Raw genomic sequence first — 19,460 nt, 5'->3', positions numbered from 1 at the left:
TCTTGGCCAGAAATCTCATGGATCATGCTTTCAGTGTGGCATGTAAAAACTCATCATCAGCCCTGGCTGCTGTGGCTCCATTGCTTGGAGTATCATCCCGTGGACCAAAAGGTTATGGGTTCAGTTCCTGGTCAGGGTATGTCTAGGTTGCACTTTGGTCACTGGTTGGGGTGTGTACAAGAGGCAACCAATTGATGTTTCTCTCTGATGTGGATTCTTGCCTGCAGGATCCATGCGTTGTGGTTGCTATAAACAAATACACATGGACTAGACATCCTGTGGAGAAAAAGGGACGGCATGGCCACTCAGAGTGGGGGGGCCTGGCCCCTACCTGGACAGGCTTTTATTGCTTTTCTGGGTACATTACATGGAGGATGGTCCTCATTTACTATGCACAGGTTAGCTGCAGGTGATTACCTTTTACAGATAACAAAGGAAAGAATGTTGCTAATTACTTCAAAGGGAAGGATGTTGCAGACCAAGGGAAAGTGGTTGAACTGGTCACACTCCATACTTGGGAAGTTTAGCACAGACTTTAGGAAGTTACAGTAAGCACTTCCTGCCTCAATTCAGGGTGAGGGAGTTTTAGCAAAAGTAAGTCTCATAGCTGTCTAGGTACAATGCAGGCCTGATTCCCCATGGGAGAACCTCTCTGTGGGTGTGGGTCCTGTGTACTGACTTGCTTCCCACTGGTTTTCCACATGGGACCTGAGCCACATTTTCATGCCACACAAAATGGCTCCCGACATCTCTCCCTCCCTTCCTCTCTCTCATGCATCAATGAGCATGTCCTTTTGTGAGGATGGGTAGATAAGTAAGTTGTCACCAAGCCCAGGGTCACCAATGATTTGCCCCCCTAATTATCTTCTAGGAGTTTTATAGTTTTTGTATTTTGCACTTAGATCTATGACCTATTTGAGTTAATTTTTGTGAAAGATGTAAGTAAAGTGTATGTCTGCATTTTTTCTTCATGTTGATGTTCCAGCATCATTTGTTGAAAAGACTGCCTATTGAATTGCCTTTACTACTTTGTTAAAGATCAGTTAACTATATATGTATGGTCTATTTCTGGGCTCTATTCTGTTCCATTAACTTATGTGTCTACTCTTTAGCCAGTAGCCAGTACCATAGTCTTGATTATTATAGCTTTATATAAGTTTTGAAGTCAGGTAATGTCAGTCCTCCAACTTTTTTTCTCTGCTTCAATATTTTGTTGGCTATTTTGGGCCTTTACTGCTCCATATAAAATCTTGATTAGAATCAGTTTGTCAACATCCCCAAAATAATGTACTGGGATTTTGATTGTAATTGCATTGAATCTAGATCATTGGGAAGACCAATATTTTGACAATCCTGAGTCTTCCTATTATGTACATGGACTCTCAGATATCTTCTTTCACTTTATCAGCTTTTGTCATTTTCTTCATGTAATCTCATACATGTATTAGATTGTTTTAGTGCTAATGTGAACAGTATAGCTAATTTAAAATTTCAATTGTTCATTGCTTATATATAAGCAAATGATTTTTCTGCATTAATTTTGTATCCTAATACCTGTTATAATTACATTAATTCCAGGAGTCTCTTTGAAAATTTCTACATAGACAGTCATGTCATCAGCAACCAAAAAGTTTTATTTCTTCCTTCCCAGTCAGGGTACCTTGTCTTACTGCACTAGCTATGACTTCCAGTACAATTAGAGTACTGCCTTCCTTGCCTTCCTTATTACTGATCTTCACTGGAAATAAACTAGCTTCTCCCCATTAAGTATGATGCTAGCTGTAGTTTTTTTGTAGATGTTCTATATTAAGTTGAAGTTCCTCCTTTTTCTTAGTTTGCTGTTTTTATTATGAATGGGTGTTAGATTCTGTTGAATGTTTTTCTACATCTATTGATATGATCATTGATCATATGATTTTAGTTTCTACCCCATTAATGTGATAGATTACATTAACTGACTTTCAAATGCTGGACTAGTTTTGTATACTGATATAAATCCCACTTAGTCATGTTACATAATTCTTTTTATACATTGTTCGATTTGATTTCCTAATATTTTGTTGAGGCATTTTTGCATCTATGTTCATGTAGGTAAATAGATAGAGTGCCTAGTGTTAACATTGGTGAAGTGGTAAAACTAGGTAAAGGGTATATGGATGCTCATGGGTATAACTGAAACTTCTGTAATTTGAAAATTTTCAAAATAAAATGTTAAAATGAAACAACATAATTATGGCCCTGGCTGATGTGGCTCAGTTGGTTAGAGCATCATTCTGTAACTGAAAGGCTGTGGGTTCCATTCCCAGTCAGGGCACATGCCTGGGCTGCAGGCCAGTTCCCAGCAGGGGACGCATGAGAGGCAACCATACATTGATATTTCTCTCCCTCTCTCCTTCCTTCCCTTCCCCTCTAAAGATAAATAAATAAAATGTTTTTAAATAAATTAATTAAATTAAAATTTTTTAAAATCTAAATTATCAAGTATAGAAATATGTAAGTCACAACTTCATTCTATAGTGTAATAAAACGAAAGAATAAAGGCCCCTCAAATATATCCACTTAACAGATTCAAAATTATTATTGTAAACAGTTAAAAGTCAAAAGGAAAAATTTTTTTAAATGAAAGGCACCCTTTAGAAATGAACAGTGATAGACCTCTGTATTAAAACTTATAAAATTCACCCAAACTAGGGAAAAAAAAACAAGAAGCACTAAAAACATGCTGAATTTGAGCAGTTAGGTTACAAAACTAAAAAAAAGAGAACTTAAAATTCAAAAAGAATTAAAGATAAAAGTGTAAGATAATAAAATAAAAGATTTCAACCTGGCAGCAGCAAGTGTTATCTAATACCCAGATCTTGGTTTCTGAGGTCTTGGAAATGGCTGACTCCCGTACTGGGACATGAAATACACAAGATGAACTTGGAGTATCTGACAGGGCCAGAAAGTAAGGGAGTTCTGGGAAAAAAAGCAAGCAAGCAAAAAACACGTACATTGATGGGTTATGTCAAGGGAACACAGGAGCCAAGCTGAAAGAATTCCCAATGGCCAAGACTGCAACAATTTGAGCAAGAAAATTAATACAATATTGTATTATAACCCAAAGTAGAAAGTATGCATGAATGTACAGTGTAAGTGGGTGAATGAGTAAATGAATGAATGGCAGAGAAGAAATGGCTTATGCAGCAAAATGCCAAATAATCTATATAGCTACTTTGCCCTCCAGGAGGTAGAGCACAACTTCCCGTTCCTTAAGTGTGGAATGTGCAGAATGACTTCCTTTCAAAGAACACCATGTGGGAAGGGGAAGAAAATATGTCCCAAGTGGAGAAGCCTGATGAATAGTATACCTCATCCATAGGATCAAGGTCAACGTTAACACTAATATGTTATATGCAGCTTTAACATGTGATGAAAATGGCATTTACCTGTGTGGTCTTCCTTCTAAAAACTTATAACCCCAGGCTTACCATGAGAAAAACACTAGACAAAGTCCAAGATAAATACATTCTACAAAATCAGTACTATTCAAAACTGTCAGCCATCAAAACCAAAGAATGTATAAAGTAGTCCCAGCCAAGAGGAGCTTAAGGAAACATGACAACTAAATGTTATGTGGTATCCTAGATGAGATCCTGGGATAGAATAAGATAGTTAAAAAGTAAGGAAATCTGAAGTATGGACTTTAGTTAATGAGTATCTATCAATATGGGTTAATTATGTTGTAACAAGGTATCATGCTACTGAAAAATGTTACTAATAGGGAAAACTGGGTATAGGGTGTGTGGGAACTCTATCCTCAAAACTGTTCTAAAAGTAGTTTATTTTTTAAAAGTAGATTTGAATAATTTCTCTATTCAGCAAATATTTAAGTGCATATTATGTACTAAATGTGGTATATATGGTAGTAACAAAATGGTCATTTTCCCTGACCTCACTGAACGGACATTCTGTAGGCGGACATTAAACACACAAAAATTGTATAGTCATCCCTAGGTATCCATGGGGTGCTAGTTCCAGGACCCTTCACTGATACCAAAATCCATGAATGCTCAAGTCCCTTATATAAAATGGTGTACAAGAATGCGTGCAGTTGGTCCTCTGCATAAGTGAACTTGCAACCCATGGATTGCAAATACTGCTTTCAATCTGTGGTTGGCTGAATCCACAGACGCAAAACCCAGGATATGGAGAGCTACTAAAATTATTGGGAAAAATTTACCTACAAGTGGATTTGTGCAGTTCAAACCTGTATTGTTCAATCGTCAATTGTATTTGCAAACTATGAGTGATACTGAAAGACTAGGGTGTTGGAGACTAAAAGAGGGATCTACATGTAGTAAGAGATGATTGAATGATTGTACATCTAGGAATCTAATTATACTTGAAATATGCCTGTGACTGCTGGGTAGAGAATGAATTATTGGGTCAAAGCATGAAAACAAGGAGTCCAATTAGATTAAAAGATGGTGACAATAGGACTCGGTATCAGAAATGGTATGGAAGAGAATGATTGTGACTGTTGATAGGCTATTAGTTTCTGGTATTGATCTTTCTTGCTGCTTTATAGAGCTTTGTCATTAGTGCTAATAGGTTTTTAGTTGCCTTTCTCGGATTTCCTAGATAGACAATTATATTAACTACTTTAAATGTTTCTTTTTTTGCATTATTAAATTATGCCTCATTTATTCTCTTATTGTATTGCTTTGTTGACTTTAGAATGGTGTTGAATCCTGTCAGTAATAGCAGCAGCTTATTATCTCTAATTTTAACATTAAGCCATAGGACTATATACAGGGCAGCTGACACAAACCTATGGCAGGTAATATGCTTGAGTGAAATCAATAGACGCATTTACTTTATAAATGACAGAAATTCATTTTGTTCAGACTGATTAGGCATCAGTCTGATTATAAAGTTCCCATTCATATTAACAAAACTACAAAATACCCTAAAACAATTTTAATAGAAATGCAAAAACTACATGAATAAAGCTCTAAAATAATGCTTTAAGACATTAAAGAAAAGAACTAAATTAAATGACGGCACATGCAACTTTCCTGGATTGAAGAATAAATATTATATAACTGAATTCCTCCCAAATTTATCTATAATCAAAATCCCATGTAAAATTTAAAATTAAAAGGTCTAATTTTAGATTTATCTAGAAAAGTATGTAAAGAAAAGCCTGAAAAGTAACAATGACTCCACTGCCCTACCAAATATGAAAATTCAGTTCTACTATACAGTGACCAGTACAATTTGGCATTGAGCCAGGAGGTAGATTTATGGAAGAGACTAGAAAACCCAGAATTAGTCTCAAATATGGAAATTCAGTACATGGTTCAGGTGGCATTCCAAAGCAATGAATAAAGGATACTCCATTCAACAAACAATACTAAGGGCAATGGGCTTTTTTTTTTTTTTGAGAAAATAATCCAGTCATATCCCTAATTTGCAAAATTCCCACAAAAATAAATTCTAAAGGCAATAAAAATAAGCTAAGAAATGAAACTGTAGAAGTATTGAAATGAGAATTTTATTTTACACTTTTAAATGCAGAATGCTTTCCTAAAGAACACACAAAATCTGAAAGCCATAAAGAAAATGGGATAAACTTGATTCTATCTATACAAAATTTTAATTCCTGCATGATAAAATTACCATAAATGAAGTCAAATGACAAAATAGTTTATTGTCAATATGTAAAACAAAGTATAGTATCTTTATTATACAGTCACAGATGAACATGAAAAACAAAAACCAAAAACATAAATATATGAACAGATAGCTCACACAAAAATATATATTATCACTGGTTAATAAATGAAAAGATGCTCAATAACTCGTAACAAAATATTTAAAACAAGTAGATATTTTGGCTTAGGTCAAGGGTTGGCAAACTATGGTCAGTGAGCCAAATTCAGTCCATTGCCTATTTTTGTGTAGCTGGAAAACTAAGAATTTTTTAAAATTAAAACATGGCTTTTAAAAAATCAAAATGAGTGCTATTTTTGTAATATGTGAAAATGATTTGAATTCAGTTTTTTGGGTGTACCACAGGACTTCAGCAGTTTGTGTGCCATGAGAAGAAAAAGGTTGAAAAGTGCTGCCCTAAACAGAAACAACTACTCCTTTTTTGTGTGTCTTGCTGGTAATGTATATCTGCCTCTGTTGTGCATTTATTTCTATGTTGTCCTTGTTTAGATGTCAGTCTTTTCCACTGGATTCCATGAGAGCAAGCTATGGTTTGCTTTTTCTCTAGGACCTGTCACAAACTTAAGACAGTGAATGCTCAGGAAACTTTGGTGAGAAAGAAAGGAGGGACTTGGCCAGGGCACTGCCAGGGCTGCTTGGCAATGAAGACTCTGCCCACCCCATCTGTGGGGGGCCTTGGAACCGTCAGAGCTGACTGCTGGTGCGTAAGTGCACTGGTGATGCACTTGAGACCTAAACTAATTCCCACCTTCAGGGAACTTCGTCTAATGTCGGAGCCCCTCCCCTAGAAATAAACACCAAAATTGGTGCCCTTTGGACACATTAGACAGATGAAAAATCAGCACCACCGTTGTGATCCAAAATCACATCTGTAGTAGCCTGGAAGGATGGTAGCTTTAGATGGTGTGTGGTTATACCATCATAAGTGCCTTTAATTGTCAGTGGCCAAGTATTTGTGTGTGCATACATATCTGTGCATGTCACATATACATGCATGTATCTGAGTTTGAAGGATGTAAAATATTGACAAGGATTATAAAATACATGTAACTATATTTTAACTAGCAACCATGACAACTACCCAAGCACTAGCTTAGACCCCAAAATAAGTTTGATGAATGTAGAATGAGCATTAGTTTTTTATTTAGAAAAATCTTTTGCCATGCCTCAGCCCTTACAATTCATGATTCAAACGTTTGGGGATAATGAGTCATAATGATGCTCACTTCTGCCTGGCTCTCACACAACACAGGGCTTTGGGAAACAAGCATAATGACAAAGGTTAGCTCTGCAAATGTGCACTGTACAGACAGCTCTTCCCTGTTCAGGACACCCCAGCCACATGTGGGTGTTCCGACCTTTGTAATTCTAACTACACCAGCTGGCTTTCTCACACATTTCCCTAAGAGTCAATTTTTTAAATATCAAAAAGATAATGTTCTGCCTACTTGATTCTTTGTCCACGGTCCTTAAGATTATGCATGACGAATGCCTAAAAGATCATAATGGAATTCACCAAGGCTTGAAATCAAACCACATATCAACAAACTGTTTATAAATGTGTCTTTGTTACTTAAACCATGAATCTGGCATAATTATGTGTAAAAGTCAGTCACTGACTATGCCAGGAATTATAGAGCAATTTTTTATTTTAGGTATTTGCAAGTACGTGACATCAGACACTAACCCTTTCACGATCTATGAGTAGTTATTAACAACAGTATGTAAGAAAGACCTGTAGTCTCATTAGACAGAAAGCTCAATGAGTCACTGCTGTAAGGAGCGGTCCAAAAATCTTACTTAGATCCTGGTTGCATTAACAGAAATGCACAGTTGAGAATACAGACCAGTTGCTCTGGTCACAGTCCATGTGCAGAGCTCTGGGTATCGCACTCCAAGAATGGGCCCTGGCAGACATGTGGTGTAAAATGAGGATGAGAGAACTAGGGCTTGTTTTTGTTTTTTTTTTTAAGTAGTTTTACTGCTGATATGTTTGCATTATTTACAAGCTAAAAACCTAGCAGCATGGAGCCGTCTGCCACAGCCTTCTAACAAAGTTTACAGTTGTTAGAATGTCCTTTTAAATCAGCTCCTTTTCTTTCCTTTGTAAATATAAAATTTTTTAATTGGCATTAACTCTAGCCTAATCTGTTTTAGATTTTGTTCTATAATCATGAGTTTCTGTGGAGATATTCTTCACAGATGATATTCTACTGAAATGCCCCAAAAAGTCGCAGGCTGGCCTCTGTTTTATTCAGGGGTTTTTAAGTCAATCAGAAAGGGGATACTGGAGGTTCTTCACATATGTAACAGCATAGTAAACTGGAGACAGTGATGAATCAGCCACAAAGGTGATAATGTATTAAAATCATATTTAAGATAGTAGCTTTTATGTATATTTTATAATGCAAGCTTTTGTAAAAACAATGCTGGTGATAGTCTTAGAAAATGTTCATCTGTGCAGAGAATACATTTTCTTCCATTAATTATTATAGGAAAAAATTCACAGGATATATATGGTATTTTCCAAAAGGACTATTAATAGAACCTTTTGAGATGAATTAGTATGAGAACATTTTTTTACATAGGATCACTGTGAAACTGAATGCAACTTTTTTTTTAATACAACACTGGAAAAAAGTGCTAAGTCATTTGGTACCTCCTTACAAATATTTTACATGGTCACATTCATTAAATGTTACTACATTTCTGAATTTTTGCAAAAATATATTTTATAATAGAATGGCATATTTTAAAGTTTGAAAAACTGACATGGTCAGTGCAGAAAATTAAGTCTGAATAAGGTCATTGCATTTAAAACCTATATATATATTTGATGCGGAAGGTGTGACTTTCATTGTTATAGGCCTTATAATTCATGAACATATCGTGTATCTCAGAATACAAATGTTATATATTTGAAGTTATGCATAGTAAGTTCAGGAGTGTGTTTAAATCGTTACAAACAGTAGTACATCATAAAAGACCTTGCTGATCTTGTGTATGTAGGTACTAACGAATTGGTTCCTATTTGGTGTTGTACAGCTCACATGTTTACACACTCAGTAACCTAATATTCCCTGAGTAAATTGCCTTTTAAGTGGTCCTTACAGTGGTGTTTTAAGGTTACTTTATCACAGACCTCCTTGGTTTTTTACTTCTGCTCTGAAAATTTTTTTTAATAATGTGATGATGGTACACTTTTCTCTATTGTTTCTAGTGAAAGGCTTTTAGTCCACCAGTAACTACAATCAAATGTTAAATGTTAATGTTGCCATTCTGTAAATATTGAATTTTTCCTGTCACTCAGCACAGTGCTGCTTCCATCTGTCTTAAGGTTAAGTTATTAATGCAATTTGTTATTTTTCTATAATCTATATTTAAACAAAATTACATCATTGCGTCTTTTCTAAATTCATCTCCATTAAAACTTGCCTTAACCTATCAGATTGCTTTTGTCACCATTAGCCCTAATGTGTCTGTATGTTTCATTTACTTTCACAATAAACTTCTGTTTAGTGGAAAAAGTAAATAAATAAAAGTAGTTGTTTTTCTTAAGATTTTATTTATTTTTTTAGAGAGATGGGAACAGAGGGAGAAAAAGGGAGAGAAACATCAATGTGTGGTTGCCTCTTGCACACCCCAAAGTGTGAACCTGGCCACAACCCAGGCCTGTGCCCTGACTAGGAATCAAACCAATGACCCTTTAGTTCACGGGCCCAGGCTCAAACCACGGAGCCACATCAGCCAGGGGTAGGACTCCTTTCTAAATCTAACCAATACCAGTTAAGTTGGAAGTAAGTAGCAAATATCCCCTTCTTTTTAAAGAGAGGGAAACTAAAGAGTCCAGAATAAGTTAAGTCTTAATGCTGATAAAGTCAAGTGAAAAATGTGCCAGTATCCATGCAGTGAACTGAAAATGTCAGTATACCGTTAATGTGTCTAAAGGAGAGACCCACCTAGGTAATTTAAGTTCCAGACAGGTCTTTAGTTCACATTTACGTATTAACTAGTTAACCAAAATTTCCTTTTTTATTACACAGTCCTAATCTTAGAAATTCTCACCACAGGTCATTTCAAAACCAGCTTTGAAGCAATATGCAACAAATAACTTCCCTTGGTCCTTCAATTTTTTGAAATGGGTAATCCCTAAATAAAATATTTTAGAAACTTTCATTTCCCTCTATTTTACTAATACTCACATTTCATTCTATGTTCCAGACAGCTCTGGCAACAAAGACACCACAGAAAATATTATTTATACTAAACTTTATTTCTACTAATATTTCCTTTACATAATTTCAAAGTAGGTCCGTGCTCTAAGACAAGCAGAAGAACAGGTATCCCAAATCTCGTGATGTTTTTTTTCACAATGTTCTTGGGCGTGGGGAGTTTTAGGGCCCCCAATGTTAACACCTAACATTTTACCCCTTGAGACTTTACGTATAAGTACAGGAAGAAGAAATAACATCAACATACAAGAATCAAATTATATGAGGGTATTATAAATTCTCATGTTATATGCTACCCATCTCTTTAGGGTTGTAATAATAATGGCTGATACTTCTCTCTGCAAAGTTGAAGGTTTTTGTTTTTTTTTTAAGTAAAATGTCTGCATATTGAAAATACTGCACTTACTTCTCTCAATATACTAAAAGTAGTGGTAGTTTTAAAATTCTTAAAGAGTCCAAGCTGGAACATGACTATGACTGATGGGGTCTATTGAACAAACTAATTCCAAGTTTGGCGACCATCAGCAAGCTGTCAAAAACAAAACAAAACAAAACAAAAACACAAAAACATCAGGTAAAGAATAGAACTGGCACTTGACTACTTTCTTCAAGGATTAGGGTTCTGTGGGTTCCCCACTGCATAGTGAGCAGGTACCACTTCAGAGGAAGCAGAGAGAGAACTTCCATCCCTCAAGACACCAAAGATAAAACTTGCCAAGGGTCAGTCTTGCGCTGAGGTCTTAAAACAGTACATGTGAGCTGGAGCTCCTAATCCTACTGCCAATAGTCCTGAGATGAGAAAACTGAAGGCTGGAAAGATCAAGGCCTCCCCATGGTCACAGAGCTAATGGTAGATCTGCAGCCTCCCAGTTTATTCCCTCTTGGCCCTCGCTCGGTCTACATTATGAAGCATTTTGCTTGACAGCATCATAACTATGACCAAATGACCAAAGTCATACTTGTAATTAATCATTTCTCAAAAGAGATTTTTAAAAATTCCCCTATCCTTAGGGTCTCTTTATTATGCTTAAGAAATACAGTTTTTTAAAAATCTGGTTTAAATTTTATAATCAGTTAATTAGAAGTAGGAATCAATAGAAACGCTCTTCAAGCAAAACTTTCAATAATAAAGGGCACCCACACAACTAAGAAACATGGAACCCACACTGAATAAGCTGCGGTCAGGCTTTGCACTAAAGCTTCTTCCTCTGTAGGGAGGAGCCAGGATGGGCCAGAGAGCAGATGTGAGAGGAAAATTGTTTCCAGAATGAACGAACATATTTCACTTTCACATTACATCAGCTACTGTTTTTGCAGCCTTTCCTACTTGTGTATATATTAAATCATTTTAGATGATGCTCAGCATCAAGTATATTTTAAAAAGTAAATCTGTGGGTATACAAAGTATTATGGGCATTAAACTAAAATCTATACTGGTGAAGAACTGCAATAAAAGAGAAAGTACCTGGCACCCGCAATTAAGCCTGCAGGCATAAATTTTCCAGAGTGGTAGAATCTCATTCCCATAATGCCAGCCAAGGTTCCAGATGTAGCTGATGGAAAAAAGACGCAAAGTTCATTACATCTTATATTTGGAAGAACTAAAAGAAGTGACCAAAGTCCCACCCATCTTTCAAGGGCCATATCCCATCTCATGCCTCCCAAGTTCAGGGAGCTTCATGACCACCCACATCCTATGATACTGAAGCACAAATACTAGAATACAAGGCCCTCGCAGCCTGGGTCCTGTCAGCCTCTCCCGCCTTATCTCCTACCTCTCCTCAGACATAAATTTCTCAATTTTTTCCAAACCGGTTTTGGTTTTTTTCTCCTCCTCTTTTTCTTGACAATTCCATTGGGTTGGCCAAAAAGTTCATTTGGTTTTTTCTGTAAGATGGCTCTGGAGTGCTCAGTTGTCTTTTAACTTCGTTCAAAACAATTGTTAGATTGTATTGTGACAGCTGTCATATCAATGTACATTTATTTATATTAAAAAAATCAAAATTGGAGAATTTTTGTGCAGCCATTTTAATAGTGAAGATTTTCATACACCACATTTTCAGCATGTTATGCTATATTATTTCAAGAAAGATAAAAATGCAACTGAAACACATAAAATATTTGTGCAGTGTATGGAGAAGGTGCTGTCACTGATTGAATGTATCAAAAGTGGTTTGCAAAGTTTCACCCTGGAGATTTCTCGCTGGACGAGGTAGACCACGGTCAGGTAGACCAGTTGAAGTTGGTAGCGAGCAAACTGAGATCAATGTTATACCAACTTGGGAAATAGTCGACATACTTTTATTTTATGGAAAAAACTAAACAGGCTTTTTGGCCAACCCACCATTCACCCTATATGCTCTTCCCACTCAACATCTGTTAAAATACCTACTATGTATGCCACACACTGTACTGGATGCTGGAGAACACATCAAAAACCTCTCCGTCCTACAGTTCTTCAAGTTTGATGGAACAAATTTATGAGAATCACATAAAAACTTAGTATACTTGTATTACGGGTACAATTAATGCAATAAAAATAACAGGGAGATCGTGAAAAGATTTGCTGAGGAAGTGAGGATGGAGTGGAGACCTGAAAGCAGCAGTTAATAAGCCAAAGGGGAAGGAAGTGCATTCCAAGCAAAGGGAATAATATATGCAGGGCCATGTGCTGAGAGGCCTTGTGGAGAAAAGGCCAGTATGGTGCAGAACTCAAGATATGACTAGCGAGGAAGAGAGCCCAGATCATACAGAGCCTTGAAGGCCATCTTACAGATTGTGGTCTTCATCCTAAGAGCAATGAGAAGCCATTTACAGGACATTCGATTGCGTTGCATTCTGAAAACAGAATTCTACCTGTATCACAGAAAACAAACTTCAGGGACACTGGAGCACGCACAGATACCAATAAGAAACTTCCCCAGGAAAGAGAGGATGACTGGGATGAGGACAGTGGCCATGGAGATAGAGGAGGAGACAGTTTAGGATGTACTGGAAGCAGTGCTGACAGGACTTGCTGATGAGTTAGAAAGAGGGAGGGGAAGAGTGCAATCAAGACCTAAATGGATGGAGAGCACCAGAAGACAACATATGCGAAGGTGGGAAGTTGGGCTTTGGGACATGTGGATTTCACGCAGACAACTGTATGTAACAGAGTAAAGCTTGGAGGAGAGAAAAACTTGGGAGTCATTTGTATATTGATGGTAATTTAAGGCCTGGGCTTCAAGGACATTGTCAAGCCAGGCCTTAAGCACTTTAATACTTAATGACCCCCCCCCCCCCCCAAGTCAATGAAAGAGAATGAGGGAAAAAAAAAACAAGAGTGAAAAAAATGGATTGGTGTACTGTGCTGAGAGCGAATAACAGGCCAAATAATATGACTACACTAGATTTTGAAAAATACAGGTCACTGGCAGATAGAGAAAGCTACTTATTTCCATGAACAAAGGGGGCAGAAATGGAGACTGAAGTGGGTTGAAAATGTACGAGAGGTGTGGCAACGAAGACAGGAAGTACAGTGAATTTATTTAGAGAAGTTTCTAAAGGGCAGAAGCAACTGGAGAAGGAAGTAGGGTCACAAGATCCTTTTTTTTATGGGTGCAGTGAGCACATCAGAACCCCAGTAGGAGGAATCCATCTGAAATGTAGAATATAAGACTACACATCCGTGACAGCACAAAGCTCCAAGATGGAATGGGAGAAGAGACCCGAAGCCAGAGTGAAGGGACGGGCCTTGGCAAAGAGAAAGAGGACCACTGGCTGTCAATGGTATGAAGTCTGGGCCCCTGTGTGATGGCTGCTATTTCTTCTTTGGGTAGGCAATGAGGGTCATTTGCTAGAGCGAAGAAGAGGGATCACAAATGGGAACATAAGTCTGAAAGTCATTTTGGAGCTTTAGTGAGGTAGGTGTTAGGCAGAGCTAAGAGCTGGGCACCTCCTCTTTCTCCAGCACACCCCAAATGAGCTATAACTGACTTCCCTTCCCAGCCTAGGCAGAACTGTACAAACCACTCTGTTAACATGCTTGTCCTCCCCACCATACCAGTAAGGACCAGAACTGCATGTTTTCTCATGGCGTAGGTTTGTAAAGACAATGTATGAGAAATACACATTCTTAGCAGACCATCTGACACATGGGTGGAGCTCAATAAAAATGTACCAAAAGCAGCCCTGATGATAAGCAATCTTCCCTTCCCCGCACTTCTCACTGTCTGTGCTGCTCACAGGGCACTTCAGCAACCCCAGAGAGTCACTTCTTATGTCCCTAATTGAGTTACAGGCTTCTGGAAAGCAAGGCCTATGTCTTACACGTTTAGCTTACTGCTAAGGGGCCAATGATTTAAAAATGGGGAAAATGAAATATTGATGAAACCTTAACCTAGACACTTCATCCTTTAGTGATGCTCAAGCAGTTTTTAGTGGGTAATCACAATGGTTAAGAGACATATACTTGCTTTGTACAAGTTTAGTACTAACTTCACTGGGTAAATCTAAATTCATGAGGTATGAAAACCTTTTCCTATTCTGTACATAAAAAATAAGCAAAAACCAGCACAACCCCCAAACCCCCCACTTGAAAACTTCTCTAGGACTTGGCAGAAGCAACCTGACACATCCCACCAAACCTTTGGTAGAGTCTTCTGAATAAATAATTAATTGGGAAGACAGCGAAGCTGACATACCTAGGAAAACCCAAATGTTCCTTGGATCCTGAGAGAGCTGGTAAGCGCCCAGGCCTGCTAAACCACCAAAGAGGAGCCCAGCAGCCAGGGATGGGACACTACCTGAAAAAAAGCAAACACATGCCTGTATTACAATGTCACACATTTATTTCATTAATAGAATCCACTAGACTTCCCTTCCTGACAAAGGAAAACAGCAAAGGGAACTCTGAACACAGTCAAGATAAAAATGTTTTGGGGAATTAGCTAAATAGCTAATAAAATTAGCTAAATAGCTAATAAAATTAGCTATTAGCTAAATAGCTGATAAAATTACCAGAGAAATCAGGGTAATAACACACTATATCTCTCTCCTCTAATAGGGAGGGTGCTTCCACCTAAGACAGGTAACTACTGCTTAAAAAGCATGTTTAAGAAACAAGAAATTATGGCAATTGGAACTTCATTCATTTATTGCCTTTATGTTGTTTTTTTAGAAGAAAAACTATGATGCCTTTGTATTTGCTGTCTGCACCCCTGAAATCAATTCCATACCATGTTTGAATACTACATGTTTTACACATGTACTATATGTAGTCAATGCATACTACAGTTTTATATGTGTTCACTTATCAGATCTCTGATACATGGTGGCAGTATTACAGCAGGTCAGAAAATGTGTGATATCTCAGCAATTCTCCATTTATGAGTCTCATATATATATAAAAAAAAAAAGAAGGGGGAGGGAAGGAGACGAGGAGGAAGAAGGAAAGCTCCTAAATAGGCCTGGTTAACTCACCAAGGACTGTAACTGTCCATGGACAAGACCTTGGGCAAATCCCGAAAGGAGGGGGAAATAGGGTCAGTGAGTTAAAAGATTTGGAGAATAAGAATATATAAATTCTAGTGTGTGTGCATGTGAGTGTGTGTTGGGGTGGGGATGTAGATAGGGGGTAGAAATGAGCAGGCTCTCTCACATACCCCTGCCTAATTTAATGAGGAACTTCAAAAAATGAGTATGTGGAGACTGGAGCTTTCCTGGTACTTAAAGAGAAGAGCACAGAGATGGCAGGCACACTGGTGTCAAGGCTGGTATGGCAGTTGCTGATAATAACAATCTACTACCACCCCTGCCCAGCATCTTTAGATAAAGAGGCAAAAACAAGTAACTCATAAGAAGCCTGGCTTAACTCAGCCCGATAACCCAAAGGCAAGTGCAGGAGGAGCCACTGCAGGAGGGGCTTCCGCAGGAATTGCCAGACTGACAATAAGCCAGCACTCAAGCTAGAGGGCCTAAAGCAAACTTGATTCAAATAAGATTGCACTTTGGGGACCCTGGGGACTCACTCTTCACCAGGAACAATGTGAATATCTTAATAGGTTAAAAATAAATACAAACCATACCAGCTTTTGCATAACCAATGATCCCACCAGAAGCAACTAGTGCTGCATAGCCAAAGCCAATCCAATGTAAAGGCACTCTGAAAAAAAAAAGTTAAGAAATCAGTGTCAGACATGTTTAAAAAAGTGAAAACAAAACCCCCACAATCATAGAATGGGACTTAAAAGGTCATCATTACAGAACAATCCTGTCACTGTGGAAATAAAAATGAAGCCCAGATGTTAGATGACTTGCCTGAAGCCACACAACTAGTCAGTGCCAGAGCTGGGACTCAAACCCTGGCCTGCAGGTTTATTATCCTATACTCAGTACTGTCCTGGCAGTCTACTCGTAGAGCCCTTTTCCGAAGGGAAAAAAACTCTGGTTCTGAAAAGCTCAGGGCGACTCCACTCCCATTCATTATGCACTTACAGTGGGCCAGAGTCCTTCTGCATTGTTCCCTCTCACAGTCCAGACAGAAGACTACACCGGGTCTGCACCTGCAGGGGCGAGATCAGAGGGTGGTTAATAGCACACTGTCTAACAGAAAGAAGTGGGTCCAAGTTCCAGTTCCACCCCTTCGTAACTAAGAAGTAGTGGGCAAGCTACCCAACCTCCTTATGCATCAGTTTCCTTCACTGTACCATGAGAATAACAATAGTACAAACTTCCTGGGGCTGTTGTGGGTACTAACTGGGATAATATATTACAATAAAAGTGCTGAACCAGTCATTTTTGTAAAAGTCTCAATTCTAGTAACAGGACCACAGGAAAGAGCAAAATTCACTAACCAGCTCTACAAAAACCTGTTCAACAGTTAACCAAATTATGTATTACAAAATCGGAAAGCAAATATCATCTGTGCCCTTAATTCGACAATTTTAATTGACCCTTTTAGGGGAGAAGGGTGCTGCTTTTTTCCTTTTGCTGAAAGAATCAAACTATTTCAATACTTAACGTCTGTAAAACTTTTAGACGGTTACTTACTTTGGAATCCAACTCAGCTGTTGTGGGAGGAAGGAGGACAAAATGCAGAAAAACTCAGGTCATAGTTACGACATAATATACACTCTTATTAAAGCAACTCCTAATTTCTTAAAGAAATGCTCCTGACATGCAGTGAGGCTAAGACTGAAAGCAACACATACCCCTTTCGTTACATTTAAACTATTAAATGTGTATAAAAAGAGGTGGCCAGTCATTAGTTCAAAGAGGCATTGAGTTACCGAGATTTTTAAGAAGATGAAGCAATAAAGCCTCCAGGAAACTGAACAGCACCGAACTATTTGCCTCGAGAACTCAAGGTTTCCCCAAGATTCACAACCTATTTCGAGAAAAGGAGAAAACGCGCGACTAGAAAAGCAACTATGATGCAACATAAAGCTCCCGCCTAGACCCAGAGGACGAAGAGCATGCAGCAGCAAGGCCTCCTATATAGTTCCAGAAAGTCAAAACAACTACATAGTAATAATTACCAAGTACCCGAACCGCTTTCCTACGGGTCTGCTCCGATTAATTACCGACCACAGGCCGTGGGGCGGGGAGTCCGGGTCAAAAACGTCGCTCCGCCGCTTTGCGTCCCGGAAGCGCGCCAGGACGTGGGGCGGAGCAGAGCGTGGGGGTGGGGCTTTCGGCGGGGCGGGGCGGGCGAGCGCGGGAGTCCCGCGCCCGGACGGCGGCCCGGTGGCGGCAGCGCACGTCCCCGCTACAAGCTTGGGTGGGGAAATGCCGAACACCCAGAGTTTGAGTCTGGTCTTGCAAGAGGCTGAATGCGTTGGACCAGGCGGGAGATAGAAGCCACCAAGGCGGGAGGAGGACGTCTGACACTGGATTCTGAAGTACCCTGTTCACGGAGAGACACGTTACTGGGTGTAAACTAGTGCAGGCGGTCCACCCGGGAGGATTGTCACCATAGCCCCATCACGCTGTTTGCTTACAGCGGGAAGGGACACTTTTTACCTGTACAGAATATGATGTCCACAGCTAGCAATTGGCTCTCTTCGGTGTTACAGTGAGGCTGCCTGAGAAGCACCTTAAAGGGGGAAAGAGGGTAAGTTAAAGGGTCCGGAAGAAGTAAGGCCTGCTTGAGTGTGGTTGGTAGGGTAATGATATGGGTGTAATAATTTATAGTTCTATTTTGAACATTTCACCTGTGTGTTATTGTAATGTTATAGGATTACATACTTATGATTTTGTAATAAAAAAGGTGTTATTTGTGCCGGACCCTGTATAATTTACAACTTCCTCAGCGATGTCCCAGTGCCCACCAGACATCTCCACTCCAGATCTGTCTCTTCCGTGGCTTTCTCGAACCATTCACTCAATTGCTGTACACCCAAAATTTGAGTGTCATCCTTGATGTCTCTTCTTTGTCCCCTGCAAATATCAACATAGGTAAATCTTATAAATACAATCTTCAGTGAAAAGGAAATTGAAGCACATACATACTCTGAAACTTTCCATTTGCAGCAGCTCCTACCTCTACATAGCAGTATTTACCATAGATGATTCTAAGGGCTAAAGAACTTTGAACAATTACTTCCGGAATGGTCAGACCTTCACCAACTCAGTGGAAGACTCTTGGCCCATCCATGATGGCAAACCAAGAATGGGACTTGTTTTAACCAGCTGGGTGGATTTAGGGATTCGTCTCTCTATGCAGGTGCAGGCTTCCAACCTTAAATTATATCCTGCACAATCATCCCCCTACTCTTTAGACTTAAAGAAATCGAACCACAGAAAATTAAGTGAGCCCTGGCTGGTGTAGCTCAGTGGATTGAGTGTGGGCCTGCAAACCAAAGGATGGAGGTTCAATTCCCAGTCAGGGCACATGCTTGGGTTGCAGGCCAGTTCCCAGTAGGGGATGCACGAGAGGCAACCATACATTGATATTTCTCTCCCTCTCTCCTTCCCTTCCCCTCTAAAGATAAATAAATAAAATCTTTTTTAAAAGGGGAAAAATATAAAATTAAGTGAATTTCCTACAGTCCTAGTCCTTGGTTGAGCTGTTATTGGAAATAACGTCTATCATAGACTCTTAACTCTACATTATGCTGCCTCTTATAGTGTCATTCCTCAACCAAAATGCGCAGTTCTATCTGTGCAGCCATCATAAAATATCGTAACATCGGGTCTATGAATTGTGACCAGAACTGTGTAAGATATTCTCACAACTTTTCACATTCTGACCAATTTGGACTAATCACATTCATATTCACCTTGCCAAATAACTTACTCCATCACAAAATTTAAAAATCATAAATAAATGAAAGGAACCGGTCTCTATTTCGATTAATTTCACACATGGTTTGTGTTTAGTAATGTTTCTAATGGTATGAACATATTTTGGGAGAAACTCAGCATTTTTTCTCCACCCATAATCCCCTCCCCTTTGTCAACAATCAACTTGTTCTCTGTATCTATGGGTATTTTTATTCATTTGTCTTTTTTATTAGATTCCACATATAA

The 19,460-nt window shown here is 38.7% G+C and overlaps 1 protein-coding gene across 2 annotated transcripts; it reads right to left on the bottom strand.

The window, feature by feature from the left end:
- Nucleotides 1-9,970: 9,970 nt before the first annotated feature.
- On the bottom strand, nucleotides 9,971-17,576 carry TMEM14C (transmembrane protein 14C). 2 transcript variants are annotated; one of them, XM_053664118.1, is made up of 7 exons: nucleotides 17,468-17,558; nucleotides 16,980-16,996; nucleotides 16,425-16,492; nucleotides 16,016-16,092; nucleotides 14,633-14,734; nucleotides 11,416-11,503; nucleotides 9,971-10,479 (listed from the first exon to the last, which is right to left on the bottom strand). In XM_053664118.1, exons 3-7 carry the CDS (start codon nucleotides 16,445-16,447, stop codon nucleotides 10,422-10,424), a joined length of 348 nt encoding a protein of 115 aa, XP_053520093.1. In that variant the 5' UTR covers nucleotides 16,448-16,492; nucleotides 16,980-16,996; nucleotides 17,468-17,558; the 3' UTR covers nucleotides 9,971-10,421. The 2 variants fall into 2 exon arrangements, with proteins under 2 accessions (XP_053520093.1, XP_036993191.1); XM_037137296.2 differs by lacking the exon at nucleotides 16,980-16,996 and having other exon boundaries at nucleotides 17,468-17,576.
- Nucleotides 17,577-19,460: the final 1,884 nt, after the last annotated feature.

This window comes from Artibeus jamaicensis, unplaced genomic scaffold (assembly GCF_021234435.1).
Source record: "Artibeus jamaicensis isolate MK-2021 breed Jamaican fruit bat unplaced genomic scaffold, CSHL_Jam_final contig_335, whole genome shotgun sequence".
In the NCBI taxonomy this organism is placed as follows: domain Eukaryota; kingdom Metazoa; phylum Chordata; class Mammalia; order Chiroptera; family Phyllostomidae; genus Artibeus; species Artibeus jamaicensis.
Note: the sequence above shows the minus strand (reverse complement) of the source record. Positions and strands in the feature narration are given on the sequence as shown.